The sequence below is a fragment of the Macrotis lagotis genome, chromosome 4 (genome assembly GCF_037893015.1).
Source record: "Macrotis lagotis isolate mMagLag1 chromosome 4, bilby.v1.9.chrom.fasta, whole genome shotgun sequence".
Classification (NCBI taxonomy): Eukaryota; Metazoa; Chordata; class Mammalia; order Peramelemorphia; family Peramelidae; genus Macrotis; species Macrotis lagotis.
This window is the reverse complement of record NC_133661.1, coordinates 85,467,946-85,483,729: the sequence shown is the minus strand read 5'-3', so window position 1 is coordinate 85,483,729 and position 15,784 is coordinate 85,467,946. Positions and strand designations below refer to the sequence as shown.

Genomic DNA, 15,784 nt, shown 5'->3' with positions numbered 1-15,784 from the left:
TAGATTTGAACTCCTGTCCTACTGACTCCAAGGTCAGTGCTCTATTCACTGTGCCAGCTAACTGCCCTATGTGTGAGGTAATTACCGGGGAGGGCATCAGTGAAGAGGAAGTTCAGATTAGACTTCTTGTAGAGTCATGAACTAAAATTTGAAGAAATTTAGGGATTTTTGCAAGCAGAGGTGAGAGTGACCTGGGGACCAGCTTGTAATAGAAGTAAAGAAAGGAGCTGGAATGCCAGGAAAGAGGACTAAGAGAAGGTCCAGGAGGCCCAGTGACTTGATTTGGGATTTAGAAATTAGTGAAAATCTCTGGGGTCAAAGGCAAAAGTTCCTAGTAATAGTTTTAAGTGGTGCAAGGATGCTAAAGGATTTTGATAGGGTTCATTAAAACCTAAGACCTGGAGCAGGCTCTTTGACAGATTTTCAATTGCACTTTGTTTCTACCTTCTTTATTATTTACCATGCATAATGTATATTACAATTATTTGTATATGTGCCCTTGTTTCACAACAAGTTATATTACCCAGGCAAGAACCTCTTGTATTTATTATCTCTTCCATAGCCCCAGTGCTTTATTTTTTTTAAAAATTCTTGGGTTGGCTAGGTGGCGCAGTGAATGGAGCACTGGCCCTGGAGTCAGGAGTACCTGAGTTCAAATCCGACCTCAGACACTGAATAATTACCTACCTGTGTGGCCTTTGGGCAAGTCACTTAACCCCATTTACCTTGCAGAAACCTAAAAGAAAAGTTTTTTGTTTTTTCCACAATACTTGATTAATGTTTGTTTAATTGAATTGAAGACTTTTGTAGCAATATAAAGTTTAAATTTGTAAAGTTCATATCTTGATAATCAGAAGTAGAAAAAGCTACTGTGATCCAGTATAATTTAGTTATGAGTTCATCACTTTGTAAATTTTTTTTTTGTCTTTCCATTTCATCTCTAGGATGGTTCAGTTGTAGTCCTTGACTCGTCTGAAGTATCTACAGAAAATGAACACATTACTCGGTTTCCAAAATCAGAATTAGAGATCCAGTTTACACCTCTGCAGCCTAACAAGATGTCAGTTAAGCATCCTGGCAGTTCTGTACCAGTGACGGTTAAGATATCCAAGCCAAGGAAGAGAAAGAGCAGTGAGATGGAAGAGGTAAGTCCTTCCCTGACAAGTCTGTTTCCAAGAACATTTATTTATCCTGTGCTATGTCTAGTCAATACATCATTAGTGCAAAGCCTTCCTTTATATTTCCAAGAAAGAAACATAAATCTTTGTTCTGTGACAGCTTATGTGGCAGTGTCTAATGGTCACCATCGTTCTCTTGGCTGAAATGTTTTCTTTGTTCCACAGCTTAGGGACTTCCTTTGAAATGCTTTCTGTTCCACAGGGCTTGCTTCTTCTCTATACTTAGCCACCTTCATCTGCTTTCACTTTTACCTTAGCACTCTGCATATGTGGACCAATTTAGAATGATAGACTTTGATGATCTTTGCCCATACATATCAACGAAAAGTGGCCCGATATTTGATAAGGAAAAATAAACTATGACACGCCCAAATGGCACTCTGTAACCCCTATGCCTGCTCTTCCTCTTTAGATCTTGTCTGAGGGTCGTAGGTAGGAACCATCTTTGCTTTTCTTTTGTTATGTAAGAGATCTTTGGAGTATAGATTTTTTGATTTCTTTTTGATCACGGCCATTTATGATACTTGTGGTACTCCATTTCTTCATTATCTCTTGTCTGTGCCCACTCACCACACACCCCATATGCTCTTAGTCATACTCATTTTTAATTTTTCTGAAGACTATACAGTTGCATATCTTTTAGCCCTACAAAAACATCAGCAGAACACTGGTATAAAAAGATGGGCTGGGTTCTCTGAGAGCAGTCTGGAGACATTTGAAGAGCTCTGTAGTTTCATGAAGGCCATCAAGGCCAGCATCCTCCTTTCATTTAATTTTGGTCTGAATATTATCTGAGTAGACTCTGTCCCACACACAGTCTTCATCTATTTGGTTTTTTCCTTCATGGAAGGTTGGACCAAACTCTTTGGAGTGGGTATGGTTCCTTCCATGAAACTACAGCTTTCTAGAACTTGATCCACCTAACCCAGTGTCATTGCAAGAAAGAACATCTGGAGGGCTTTATCTTCTTTAGTGAATCCCTCTTTAACTTGGACTCTGTGCTGGATCTTTCCCCACACAAATGAACACATCTTTGGTTGAGGGATAACTGAAACAGACTTATTACTATTTTTATCACTCAAATATATCCTCCTATTCTCTTCATCTCCTTTTTCCTCTAAGAACCATCCCTTATGACATAATTTTTTAAGAGGAAGAATAGAAAAGAAAATTAGCAAAACAGTTCATCTACTGAAAAAATGTAATATTATATTCTGTGTTCCATACTGGTGGACCTTGATCTCTGCAAAAGAACTGGGAGAAATATTAGGCTTGTTCTTTACAATTTCACAACATTTGATCTTGATAGTTTTGTGGTTATTCTTTCTATTTATATTGTTGTTTGTCATACATATTGTTTTCCTGACTTTGCTTATTTGCATCAGTTCATAAAAGTCTTCCCATGCCCCTCTATTCATTATGTTTTTCACTTCCTATAGCACAGTAATATCCCATTACATTCACAGAAGACAATTTATTTAGGCATTTCCCATGGAATTTATTTTTAGTTCTTTGTTACTATGGAAAGTCTTCTCATAGCTATTTTACTCTCTTTGAGGTCTTTTTGTCTATCTTCTTCTTAGGGTATATGTCTACCATAGGAATCTGTAGTTTGTGGTCATTTTAGTCAAATGAAAGTGTACAACACTTAAGTGCTTATGAATTATTGAGGGTGAGATAGCTATTATAGTTAGAGTGAGATAGCTATTATATTCACTGAAGAATGAATAGAAAAGGAAAGTTGTCTTTTTTTCTAATTAATTGCTGTTTAGCAGGTTTAGATTTTGTATTTGATGCCATTTTTATGACATTGAAGTAAATAAGTTAATGTCTTATGTAGCATAGTTTTTTTGAAGAAGTTACTAGAGAAAAATTCATTATTGATAGATCTATGTTGTAATTTTTTTTCAGAATTTTGTGAAGCATGAAAATAAGAAAAATGTTACCACACCCAGAAAAAATTTGCCAGGCTCGGATGGTTGCGGTTCTCTCAAAAAGGAACAAAAGGTTTATTTTTTTTTATTCCCCTAATAGTGGCCATTAGTTTGAATTTTGTTTATAAAAATTTTAAATTACAATGACATATCATTAGTTATTATCTTAAGACCAGTCATATTAATTTATTATAAGAAGTACTACACAAACCTTTAAAGCTCTATGCGGAATACTTTGGGTGCAGTAAACTTGATCAAATATAACAGAAGCTTGTCAAATCCAACTTGATTAAGACTTAACATGTCAACTTTTGCTACCCTTCTTTTTTCTTCCTCATCTTTCCTCCCAGGAGCAAGGAAGTTGTTTATCCCTAGTCCACTAACAGTGACCTTATAATGTGGACAAGCCTTAATCTATCAAGTATTCCTTATTCACAACCCTTAAGTGGGCTCTTGAATCACCTTCCTTGATGTAACCAATCATGATTATTATTTTTATATTATAATTATATATCATTATAAAAATATTTTTCTCCCTATAACCAATCACATTGACTTTCCCACCTGTCCAACTCTTTTCTTACTCTCCAAACTGTATGATGGCTAGTAAACCCTAAATAGATGTCTTTTTTTTTTTTTTGGCAAGGCAATGGGGTTAAGTGGCTTGCCCAAGGCCACACAGCTAGGTAATTATTAAGGTCCAAGGCCGGATTTGAACTCGGGTACTCCTGATTCCAGGGCCAGTGCTCTATCCACTGCGCCCCCTAGCTGCCCCCTCTACATTGGTGTCTTTACTTATTGAGCAGTCATAGACTTACTTTATTGGGTACTGCTAGCCTAACTAATAAATTGATGATACTCAGACCACTATCTCTCAGTTTACCTTAATTTTCTTTTTTCTTTTTTTTTTTTTTTTAGTTTTTGCAATGCAATGCAATGGGATTAAGTGATTTGCCCAAGGTTACACAGCTAAATAATAATTAAGTTTCTGAGGTCAGATTTGAACTCAAGTCCTCCTGACTCCAGGACTGGTGCTCTATTGTACCACCTGGTTGCCCCCCCCCCCCCCCCCCCCCAGTTTACCTTAATTTCCAAACATAACTGGCAGACTATAATGAGCCTCAACAATTTGTAAAAAAAAAAAAAAAAAAAAAAAAAAAAAAAATCACATTGCTTTATTGTCTACCATTTGATTAAAGATATCTTGGAATTTCTAAAAGGTAAGTTACAAAAAAGACTTGCTATACTGTAATAGTAAGGAATAAAGACAAAAGCAAAGTTAAAGTCATTTAATTCCTAGTATTTTTCTACCTTTTTTATAAATTTTTGTAAAGTAAAAATATTTGGATGCCCACTAGGTTTCTACTACTCTATCACCTAGAAAGGCATATCCTTTACGGAATCCACTGCCTACTATCAACACAAAGTCATCTACTAAGAAAATAGATGGAACATTACAAAAATTTGGGGATTTCTTGCAACATTCACCGACAATTCTTCATTCAAAAGGTTTGTAGAAAATTAGTTAAATGGATATGGTTTAAATGGATGTCTCCCTCCTTTTTCCCCTGAAGAATCTTAATGATTTTTTGCTTTTGTTTCTGTTATCCTAGTTAAATCTTTTCCTCTTTTTTAATTTTTAAGTCACACCTGCCTGTTGATTAAATGAAGAAGGTTGAACAGAAAAACCTATAAGAGGAAAAAGTTAGTGGAGGAATCTTCTGGAATACACTGTACCCTGTCTACCTTCTCCAATATTGATTGCTTCTTCTCTTATGATCCCTGAGCATACTAGGCTAGGAGGAGAAGTATGCATATTTCTTCCAACAAGGGTTTATTAATCCATGCTCCTTTTTGCCACTTCTAGAACCATCGCTTTTTTTCACTCTTTCCTTGTTTGAGGTTCTCTTCAATTATATCACCATGCCAGATTCTTGTCACAGTATCTGTTGGCATCTAGGTAATTTATCCTTATTTATCTAAGAGTTTAGAAGCTGGCCTGTAGTTTTTCTTTCCATCCCAACCTCTGCCTATTATGTGGGGACTTTAGTCTGTAAATTGATATCCCCTCAAATACCCAGGCCTCTCCCTTGATTCTCAGCTACCATACCCTACAATTTCACTCCATCTCAGCTGTCTTTATGGACAGCCATACTCTTGGTCTTGCCATCATTCTGCACTGAAGTTAATCTATTTTTTTGGTCTTCTACTTTACTATTCTTTGTTTTCACTGTGACTTTAATCTCTCCCTCTCCTGATATATCGTCTGATACAAAACCCTGACTTTATAGCCCTCCCTTAAGAGACCTGACTTTATTACAGAACACTTCCACAATCCTGTAATCCTTTGTTGTCCTGCTGCTTGTTTCTTGCCAAATACCCTCATTGGGATTTGCTGAATCTTTGTGAGTTTCCTTTAAGTTCTGTCCAGGGTCCATTCATCTCTGATAATTCTCTCCTTTGGTATCCATATGATGAAGACTCCCTAAATCTTTACATTCAATTCAGGAAATATTACTGTGATATTTTTCCTTTGTACATGAAGAAGACCATGACATCAGGGAGATGATGCCATGACATGCATATGAATTGGATTTGAGTGAGGGGTGCCGTGCTAAGTCATTAGCTTCTCTTTCTTCTCTGGAACTAGTTTTGAATCAGGACAAATGGAGTTGGCCTTGGATTCAAAGCAATCAGGGTTAGATGACTTGCTCAGGGTCACATGGTAACTGTCAAATGTCTGAGACTGAGTTTGAACTCAGGTCGTCCTCCTGACTTCAGGGCCTGTGCCCTATCCATCATGCCACCTGGCGCTATCCAAAGTTCTAGTCAAACAGTTATTCCATGTGATAGACTCAGGATGGAAATATGTTTAGCCTTGTTGTGCTTTTTTTTGCAAGGCAATGGAATTAAGTGGCTTGCCCAAGGTCACACAGCTAGGTAATTATGAAGTGTCTTAGGCTTCATTTGAACTCAGGTTCTCCTGACTCCAGGACCGGTGCTCTATCCACTGTACCACCCAGCTGCCCCAAAATATATTTAGCCTTAATCTCTTTCCTGAATTCAGTCCCACATCTTGGCTACTGAATATCTTCACTTAAAAATCCTATTGGCAACACAAATTTATCATGTTCTAAATATTTTCTTTCCCCCACATATCATTCCTCAAAATTTCCCTGTTTTTGTTGATGGCAACTCCCCTCCTTACAATCACTGATTGCCTACTTCTTTTCTACTACCCATGTCTAAATATGTTAAAAACGTCGATTCTATCTTCACATCCATTCCTGTCTCACCTATCATATGGTCACCACTCAAAATATAGGGCTTTTATCAACTTCTCATTTCAACCCTTATATTGGTATCCCAATTGGAAATCTTTCCAGTTGCATTTTAATACAATCTATCCTTCACATGAATGCTAAATTAACTTTCCTTTGAAATAGGTCTGACTTTATCATTTTTCTGTTTAAAAATCATTAATAACTTCTTGTTACCTTGAGGATAAAATTAAACCCCCTCAGCCTGTTAATTTATTTTTACTTCTTCAAATTTAATTTTTTTCATTTCTTCTATATATATGCTTCTCATAAAAAAAAAGAGATAAAAACACAGTAACAAATATATAGAGTAAAGCAAAACAATTCTGACTTTGACCTTGTCTAAAAATATATGTCTTGGTCTTCAGTCTGACTTCATTACTTCTTTCAGGAGGTAAGTGACATGGTTCATCATTTATCCTCTGGAATCATAATTAGTCATTGCTTGATCAGAGTTCCAAAGTCTTTTAAAGTTGTTTGTCTTTCAAGAATTGTTTTTGTATAAGTTCTCTCTTCTCTTCTCTTCTCTTCTCGGTTCACTCTGCTTCAGTTCATATGAATCTCTTCAGGTTTCTCTGTAATCATCTCCTGCCTTATTTCTTTCATTCCCATAGTATTCAATGGGTATATGGGATATTCAGGGAGAACTAGAATGTCTGTTGTGAGAGCTTGCTGGACCCTTTTGGGCTGCCAATCTACCTTTAGTGTCCACCTGATTCACTCCAAGTAGCTTCAAGAAACTGTAACCGGTGCAGCAGTTGTCTTGGCAGAAGGGTTAAACCAAGATGAGAGTAACTGACAGGTCTTAACCTGGCAGCGAGCTGGATGTAGCCTAACTTCCCCTGGCAAAATGGACAGCCATGAAGGCGGCTGAAGAAGGAGTTATGGAAGACTTAGAGCTTGGTCAGATGTCGAAGACACCAAGGTTATCTACTACATCCTGGCTATGACCAGTCTTCCTGATTTTTGTCCTGCCACTGGACTTTGATGGCTCAGGAAGAGAGAGTGGGACTGATAACATTGTGTTGCTCTGTTCACTGAAATCCAATTCATGATGTTATTGGTCCATCCTCAAAAGGTGAAGGATGGACAACAATTCTAGCACATTCATATGCCATAATTTGTTTAATCATTTCACAGTTGATGGGCACTCACCTCAATTTGCTATTCTTTACCTCCACAAAAAGTTAGCTGATATTTTCAAGCCTTATTTCATAATATTATCTTTTTATAGACTCTTTCAGTCAAACTGGGCTCCCAGCTAGTCTCCAGATGCAACATTCTATCTCCTCCCTTAGTGACTGTTGCCCTTGTGTCTGGGATTTACTTCTTCCTTACCTTTCCTCCTCATCTCCCCCCCCCACCCCTGCCAACTCCTCAATTCCTAGCTTCCTTAAAAGCTTAGCTCCTTTATTATCTCCTTTTTTATGATCCTCCTGGTTGTTAGTGCTCTCCTTTTTTCTAAAATTACTTTGTAAAATAAACTCCTTCATGGCAGGGGCTATTTCATTTCTGTCTGTATTGCTTAGCTCCGGGAAGGGTATCTTGTATATATTTTTATGGCAGGAACTTATTAAATATTAGTCATATTTTTTGAGAAGAGCATTGGAAATTTTTATTTTACCTTCTCTTCTCAAAATGCCATTTCAGGAGCTATTACCTCTGGTAGCTTTTCAAGGAATTGCCCCTAGTAATGTAAATTATTTTGTTGGACATATTTTAAGAAAGCATACTTCACTTTTCAGCCAAGAAGTTGATGGAAAAACTGAGTCCTTCAAAGCCTGCTATTGCTGAGACAGGTAAAGAAAATGGATCCCGACCTAGGCGAGCCAAACGGAAATTGTATACGAGTGAGATTTCCAGTCCTTTAGATATTGCAGGCCAAGTGGTAAGTGAGGTTCCTGTGTCTGGGGTTTGGCAATCAGGGATGGTTGACATTCCAAATGATGGTGTTATTTTCTATCCTGATGCAGTTGAGGTTCGAAACAAATGCTTTTTATGCATCTGTAGGAGTGCATCTTGTTTCTGCTTCAACCATGCTAATTCTATATTCGTAAAAGTTCTAATTATGTGCATAAAAGCCACCTTCGTTTTAATTTTTTAAAAGTCATTACCAATTTCTGCTATTACTTTCAACAGTGCTCTAGTTAGTAATTTACTTGCCTTGGTAATCCCCTAATTTTTGGAGGATGAAAACGGAAGATGACAGGGTCCAATAAGAAGTGTCAGGAGTGTTAAAACTCAATGTTGATTTTCTGGTGGGGGAAAATCAAGGGTAATCGAGATTTTTAAGCCATATGGGTGTAACAGAGAGAATCAAAGAAGCCTCATGCTTTAGGGTGATCACCTGCTGGAGTGGACATTTGCTCCTTGGTTATTTTGCTTATGTTCTTTTTATGAAGAGAAGAATCTTTGAATTGGAAAGGACAACACAGAAATGGCTAATTAGGGTTTTGATGCTGTTATTGATGACTTCTAATTGCCAGACCCAGATGGGTTACCTCCAAAGGCCCTGCAAGAACTGATGGGATACATTATAGCCACTTTAGGTCATCAGTCAGTCACCAAGTGTTTATTAAGCCCTTGTTACTTACTAGTGGTCTTTGAAAGATTGTGGAGAAGGGGAGACATACCACGGGACTGGAGAAGGGCCCAGTTTTTCACAAGAGAGAAGGGTGTGTCCAGTAAGCTTGATTTCAAATCCAGGAAAAATTCTGGAATATGTTATTAAAGGGATACTTGATAGTTTTTAGGAAAGGAAGTGACTTCATCCAGTGCAGGTCATGGCAGATTAACCTTGGATCCTATTTTGACAAGTATATGAGTCTGGGAGATTAGGGGGGTGCTGCTATGTAAATAATTTACTTAGATTTTGGCAAAGCATTCAGTCGTCTAATATTGTTTTTGTTGAAAAGCTAGTTAGATGTGGGCCATACAACAATGTCTTTAGTTGAATTTAAAACTAGTTGAATATTCATGCATATGGGGTGCTTATTAAAAAAAAAATCAGTCAGCTCCAAAGATTTGCTGCATCTTCAGGTTTAAAAAATATTTGTGTGTGTGTGTGTGTGTGTGTGTGTGTGTGTGTGTGTGTGTGTGTTATATGGCAGTCAAGCAAGAATTGGAATGCACATAACAAAGGCTGGTAAGATGGTGTTTGTAAGATGTGAGATGAGTACAATCATAAAGGGCTCTGGAAAGAAAGTGGGGAGGTAATAGTGCATACATCAGGGAGAGAAGACTTCCTAGCTAAAATCTACCTCACCTAGGCATCGTACAATACAAGGTAGGGGTTATCAGGCTTTAGCCAGCTCAAGGAGCAGTTCTGACCTTAGATTTCTAGAACAGACCATGAGCTAAGAATGATTTTTTTGTATATCTTCAGATATAGTGAAACTTTATTTTTAAAATGTTATAGGGGGCAGCTAGGTGGCACAGTGGATAGAACACCAACCCTGGAGTCAGGAGTATATGAGTTCAAATCTGGCCTCAGACACTTAATAATCACCTGTGTGGCCTTGGGCAAGCCACTTAATCCCATTGCCTTGCCAAAAAAAAAAAAAATGTTATAAACATTCATAACGCTTAAGCAATATAAAAACAATTGACAGGCAGTATAAAAACAGGTGGCATCCTGGATTTGACCTATGGGCCATAGTTTATCTGGTGTAGGACACAAAAATTGAGAATCCCTGGTCTAGAGAATGTTCTCATAAGATTTTCAGATGACACAAAGCTGGAAGAGATTGATAATAAGCTAAACAAGAGAGTCTATATCCAATCCACAAAGTTTTTGACTAACTTGCTTATTGGATCAAATTGTAAATGATAAAATTAATTGATTAATAAGATAATTATTAAATTTATATTAAGGGATAAGTAGTTTTAAGATTGAATCAAAAAACTTGGACTGTTTACAAGGGTCTAGAGAGGCATCACGAATAGGGCATGTTTAGTTTAAAGAAGAGAAGATTTAGGGGGGGAATATGGCAGCTACTTATTTCCAGGTATTTAAAGGGCTAGCATGTGAAAGAGTTACTGGACTTGCTCTCCCTCAAAGAGGCAAAATGAGGCTTAATGATAGGAAAAACTTCCTAACAATTAAAATTGACCAAAATTGCATCAGTCTTGGAAGGTGGAGGGTGGTGTATTCTCCCTCACTAGAGGTTGAAACAGACTGGACACTTTAGGGTTAGATGTAGTGCAGATTCTGTTTTAAATTTAGATTGGATCATAATGTCTTCTGGGAATCCTTTTATCTCTGAATTTCTGTAGTGCTGCATCTCACTATTATTATCATCACTTTTGCTATTAGGACATAAATGAATAGCTGCTAAAAAAAATCTTTTCAGATTAGTACCCAGTCTCTTTTTTACCCCTTTTATATGAAATTGAATTATAGATGACTATAAGAAAAGTTTTGGTTTTTCAAATGTACATTTGCTTGGTTAAACAAGCAGGGGAAAAGCTGAATGAAGAAGAAGAAGAGAATTGAGCAGGAATCCATAAACATTTTTTTTAGGGGTTTTTTTTGCACGGCAAATGGGGTTAAGTGGCTTGCCCAAGGCCACACAGCTAGGTAATTATTAAGTATCTGAGACTGCATTTGAACCCAGGTACTCCTGACTCCAGGACCCTACTGTGCCACCTAGCTGCCCCTTGGAATCCATAAACATTTTGAAAGATCTACTAGCAACAGTAGCAATCCACCAAAGGAAAGAAACTTAGAGCTGGCAGAATGGGAGGGAAAAGGAGTTGTTCATTTATTTTGAAATATATTTGTATGTTTGATCACTTTCCTATCTATAATTCCTTGCAAATTAAAATTATAAAATTTTAGTTTGGAAAAAAAACCCCAACCTAATCCCTTAGTGATAATTTTAGTCCATCCCTATAATTTTACTAAGAGGAAAATATGAAGCCTAGAGGGAGAGCTGATTTGTCTATAGTCACCTGACATAAAACACAGTGGATGTGATTGAAACCACTGGGCTAGTTAGGCCCTGGAGGAGTTAGAATAACCCTCATCTATTTCTTCTTTTTACTATTTGAGTCTCACTTCTCCCCCTTGTTAGGTTGTAGATCTCACAGCTGTATGCTTCTCTTTGACCTGATCCTCTACATCTACCATAAGCCACTTAAAATTTTGCTCTTTCTGTGTTTCTGTAGAACAGCATAATTTATGTTTCTATAATTAAATATTTTTTAATAATTTTTTTAGTAATATTTCCACACTTCATGCACTATTAGATGCTTTTGTTTTATGGTTAAGTATTTCCTAAGGGTAAGGAAGTATTGCTCTATTTCTTTAAAAACTGTTTTTCCAAACCTTTAAATGGGGTTCCTCAATAGTCAGGATATCAAAACAAATTACAGTTATTTATACCTGTGTTACTACTTTTAATTCATAATAAACATAATAAATAGTAATTTATTACCATTGTTCTTGCTTTTAGTCATATAAATCTTAAACATGTGAAATAACTTCATTTCAGATTTTTATGGATCAAAAAGAAAAAGAAAGCGATCACCAGATTCTCAAACGAAGACTCCGAAGCAGAACAGCCAAATGAATCTGATTTGGAGAATATTTTAATGGACTTCTTGTTCTTAATCAGTGTAATTTATGCTCTAGTTGTTTTTTTTTTAAAGATCATTTGTACATATTATGATGCCTTAATTCTCTCTGTATACATTCATGTTTTATATAGATACTTTATACTTATAATTCATTAAAGAAGAATTTATCAAGCACTATTCATTTTGTGAATATTGAGGCTTGGAAAAATAGCCTTTTTGTGCGTATGAATTTTTCCAGATGATTTAATTTGAAGGTAGGAGGTTAATGGGAAGCATTAAGCAGAATACCACCTTCTGATTTGTTTTTCCTGGGCAAGAAGCTGTTTTCTGTCTGTATACAATATCTATCAGGGCTGGAAAGGGAAAAGATTAAAAATATATTTACCATGAATATTCATGAATCTGGAACCTCATTAGTTTGGAAGTTCTCCCCTCCAGTGGTGATCACAAGCTGTCCATAATGACCTATTTTATACTCTTCTTGTCCTTGTCTTCCCCTCCGTTTTTCATAGGCAATCCATCTAGAATACTGGAAGGCTCCCATTTTTCCTGATATTGATATCATCCCTCAACCTCATTGTGTATACTGCTCTTTAAAATATTTCTATGCATCACATATGTTTGCAAAACTTGCTCCTATGTATGTATAGAGGTTGAAATAATAACTTTTTCAGACTATTCTGATAAATCTTTGGTCTAAGTGATAGAACATTTTCCTCTGAAGAAGTCTTTGCCAAACAGATTCACACTTGCTAATGCTGGGTAACTTCCATGTCCCCCTATCAATTTTCATGGGCTCTCTCTATTGTGCTGGGGTCTTTGTCATATTTTATTGATACCAACTGAGCATGCATGTAAATTGTCCACCAAATATCTCCTGCTCTGCCCACTTGATCAACTAATCTTTTTTGATCATATATTTCTTTGAGGACATCTGTTAGGCCATTAGTATTTTGTTATCCTTATTTGTAATTTAGTTTAGCCTATGCATACCTCTCCTTTGCCCTTTAAGTGATCTCCATCTTCAGTTTCTTAGAGAATATGTTTTTCAACTTTGATACATAGAACATCAATGAAAAAATATGGATGTTAAGAACATGGGTTTTTGTTTCATCAGCTGCTGTTCTTCAGCAATTGAAAGGATTGCATTTGTAATCCCTGCCTAAAAATCTTCTAAAGAATGAGGTTTTGGTCCCTATGAGATCAAAAAAAAGATTAAATGATTATATAGATCAAGTGGTCAAGCAAGAGGACTGCCTCTATGACCCCACTAGTTTGAAAAAGTTATCTAGAAATCATCACATATGTAATATATAATGACAGGATGCCCCATCTTGTTAAAATAAAACGAAAAAATGTTCAAAATTCAGAAAGCTAAATTTAAAAGAAATTTAAATGATTTAATTTCCAAATGATGTTTTGGGGTTAAGCTTGTCACATTGATACTTCTGAAGTTATTGAAACTTCAAACTGCCCTAAGACTTTTTGGGACACTCTGAATTTTTACTGATAGAAAGTAGACTGTGAGAGTTGATCTACTCAAACATATATAATTATCACATAAAGATAACTCCAAAATAATCTTTATAAGACTAATTAAAAATTTAAATAACTGGAGATTTAATAGATATTACTGGCTTACAATATAATAATGATGATTATAGTTAAAATATCTTGTAATATTCATATTAATATCACTCAAACTTCCAGGGAGTTGCTTTGCATAGTGCAACACAATAATAAAATCCAGGTGGAGGAACAAAAAGGTCAAGATTTCAAGGAAGAGACCTATAAATGAAGCACAGCCAGTATTATTAATATTCTGATTGTATTAAAAGGCAACCATCATCAAAACTATTTAGTACCGATTAATCAATTTAACAAAATAGATTAGAAAAACCTAGAAGTAAGTTAGACTAAGAAGACTAAGGTCCAATAAATTCAGTGGTACACTGCTGGAAATGGGTTGCTTTATTTGGCAAGAACTGCTAAGAAAACCACAACACAATTTGGCAGAAAATAGTTTTAGGCAACCTCTGAAATCATAATAAGAGCTGACATGTATAGAGTATTTCAAAGTTTTATAAGTAGTTAAGTAGATATTTTTGGTCCCTTATAGTCACCCTGTAGCTAGTTACTAGAGGTGTGCTTATTGCCATTTTACAGATTGGGGAATGTTGGGGGAGGAATTTAAGTTCAGTGAGTTTTCAACTATACTAAGTTGCTTCTCATTCCTATAGGTTCCAAATAGATAAAATTGATACATGTTAGCAGTGATGTAGAGGGAAAAATACTAGGGAGGAATGGAAAGTCATATTCACAGTTATCAGGGTAAAAAGTTAATAGGAAAAATAGAAAAAAGTTGAGGGGACTGGGAAGACACAAGTACATGGGCACACTTATTTGGAAAGTAATTTAGAATTATGTGAGAAAAGGAAGGAAGGGAATAAGCATTTATTAGGGGTCCAGTGTGTGTGTATATATATATTTCATGTCCATATGTACATATAGATTACATGTCCTTCTGGTGCTTTACACATATCTCACTTGATCTTCTCAATGACCCTGGGAAGTAGGTTTCATAATCCTCATTTCACATTTCAGGAACCTTGGACTGAGAGGTTATGTGACTTGCTCAGGGTCAAAAAACTAGGAAGTATCTAAATTTGAAATCAAATCTTGACTGAAGGCCCTGCATTCAGTGATCAAAAGAAAAGTTCCAAGTATACAAAAATATTCTTAGCAGATCTATTTGTAGTAGCAAAAAGGTAGAAACAAATTGTTAGTCTATCATAGATTTAGAGCTGGACAGTACATTAGAGTTAGGACTGAAGTCCAGACAAGTAAAATGGTTGAGCAAGGCCACATAAGTAGGGATCAATGGCCAAACAAGTTGTCAAATATGAATGTAAGGAAATAAATTGTTATTCTGTAAAAATATACAGAATTGAGAAGCAATGGGAAGCATATCTGAACTGATGCAATGCAAAGAAAACCATAGGAAGAAGCTACAGATGTAATGATGTAAATGAAGACAATCGAACAACAATTCAAGTCAAATACTTTGGCTAATTTGGAGTCCAGATGACTATTTTTTGAAAAATAAAAATTTAATTTATATTTTTGTTCTTAAATCATGTACCCTTCCCTTAGAATGTTCCCTTTTGTTCTTAACATCATGTACCTATTTCCTGAGAATAAAGAAGAAAAGGAAATTGAAAGTATTTTAAAGTCATACCATTTAGTTTGGATTTTATTTTTTTCATTTCCATTGCTGTCACTTCAATATATATTGTTTGTCAGTTCTACTTGTTATTCCATATTTCTCTATTCATATATATCATTATCTTAAAAGTTTCATAATATTCATTATTACAATATTTAATAATTCCCAATCAATGGTTATCTTTTTGTTTTTAGTTTATTGTTACCATCAAAAGGCTGATGCATAGTCAGTCCTCAACATTCACGTTTAAATTTGGGGACTTAATACTTTCACATGATTTTATTAGTAACCTCATTTTCATTTTCTTGTTGGCAATCACATTTGTAGCTATATGAAGTAGAGAAAAGCTTAAAAGTCATGATGTGGGCAAGGTTGTGGAGTGGCACTTCACTGATTTGTTTACCCTACCATTATAAAGAGCTTCCAATGCATTTAGATGCATGTTTTCAATTGTTTGCCTTTAAAACTCAGGGTTTGTATTGCAATTATATCTCTGCTGATCTGTTCAAGATGGTATGTCCTTCACAATCTCCAATGCCATCCACT

At 35.9% G+C, this 15,784-nt stretch overlaps 1 protein-coding gene across 2 annotated transcripts in view; it reads left to right on the top strand.

Moving 5' to 3' along the window:
* KIF20B (kinesin family member 20B) overlaps positions 1-15,196 on the top strand; it is a 99,730-nt gene extending 84,534 nt beyond the window's left edge. Inside the window, exons 30-34 of one of the 2 annotated variants that reach the window (XM_074233397.1) lie at positions 945-1,145; positions 3,090-3,185; positions 4,471-4,621; positions 8,178-8,320; positions 11,928-15,196. In XM_074233397.1, coding sequence (XP_074089498.1) covers positions 945-1,145; positions 3,090-3,185; positions 4,471-4,621; positions 8,178-8,320; positions 11,928-12,005 — 669 coding nt within the window. In that variant the 3' untranslated portion in view covers positions 12,006-15,196. The remainder of the gene's footprint in view (positions 1-944; positions 1,146-3,089; positions 3,186-4,470; positions 4,622-8,177; positions 8,321-11,927) is intronic. The other variant, XM_074233398.1, reaches the window with a different exon arrangement.
* The last annotated feature ends 588 nt before the right edge of the window (positions 15,197-15,784 follow it).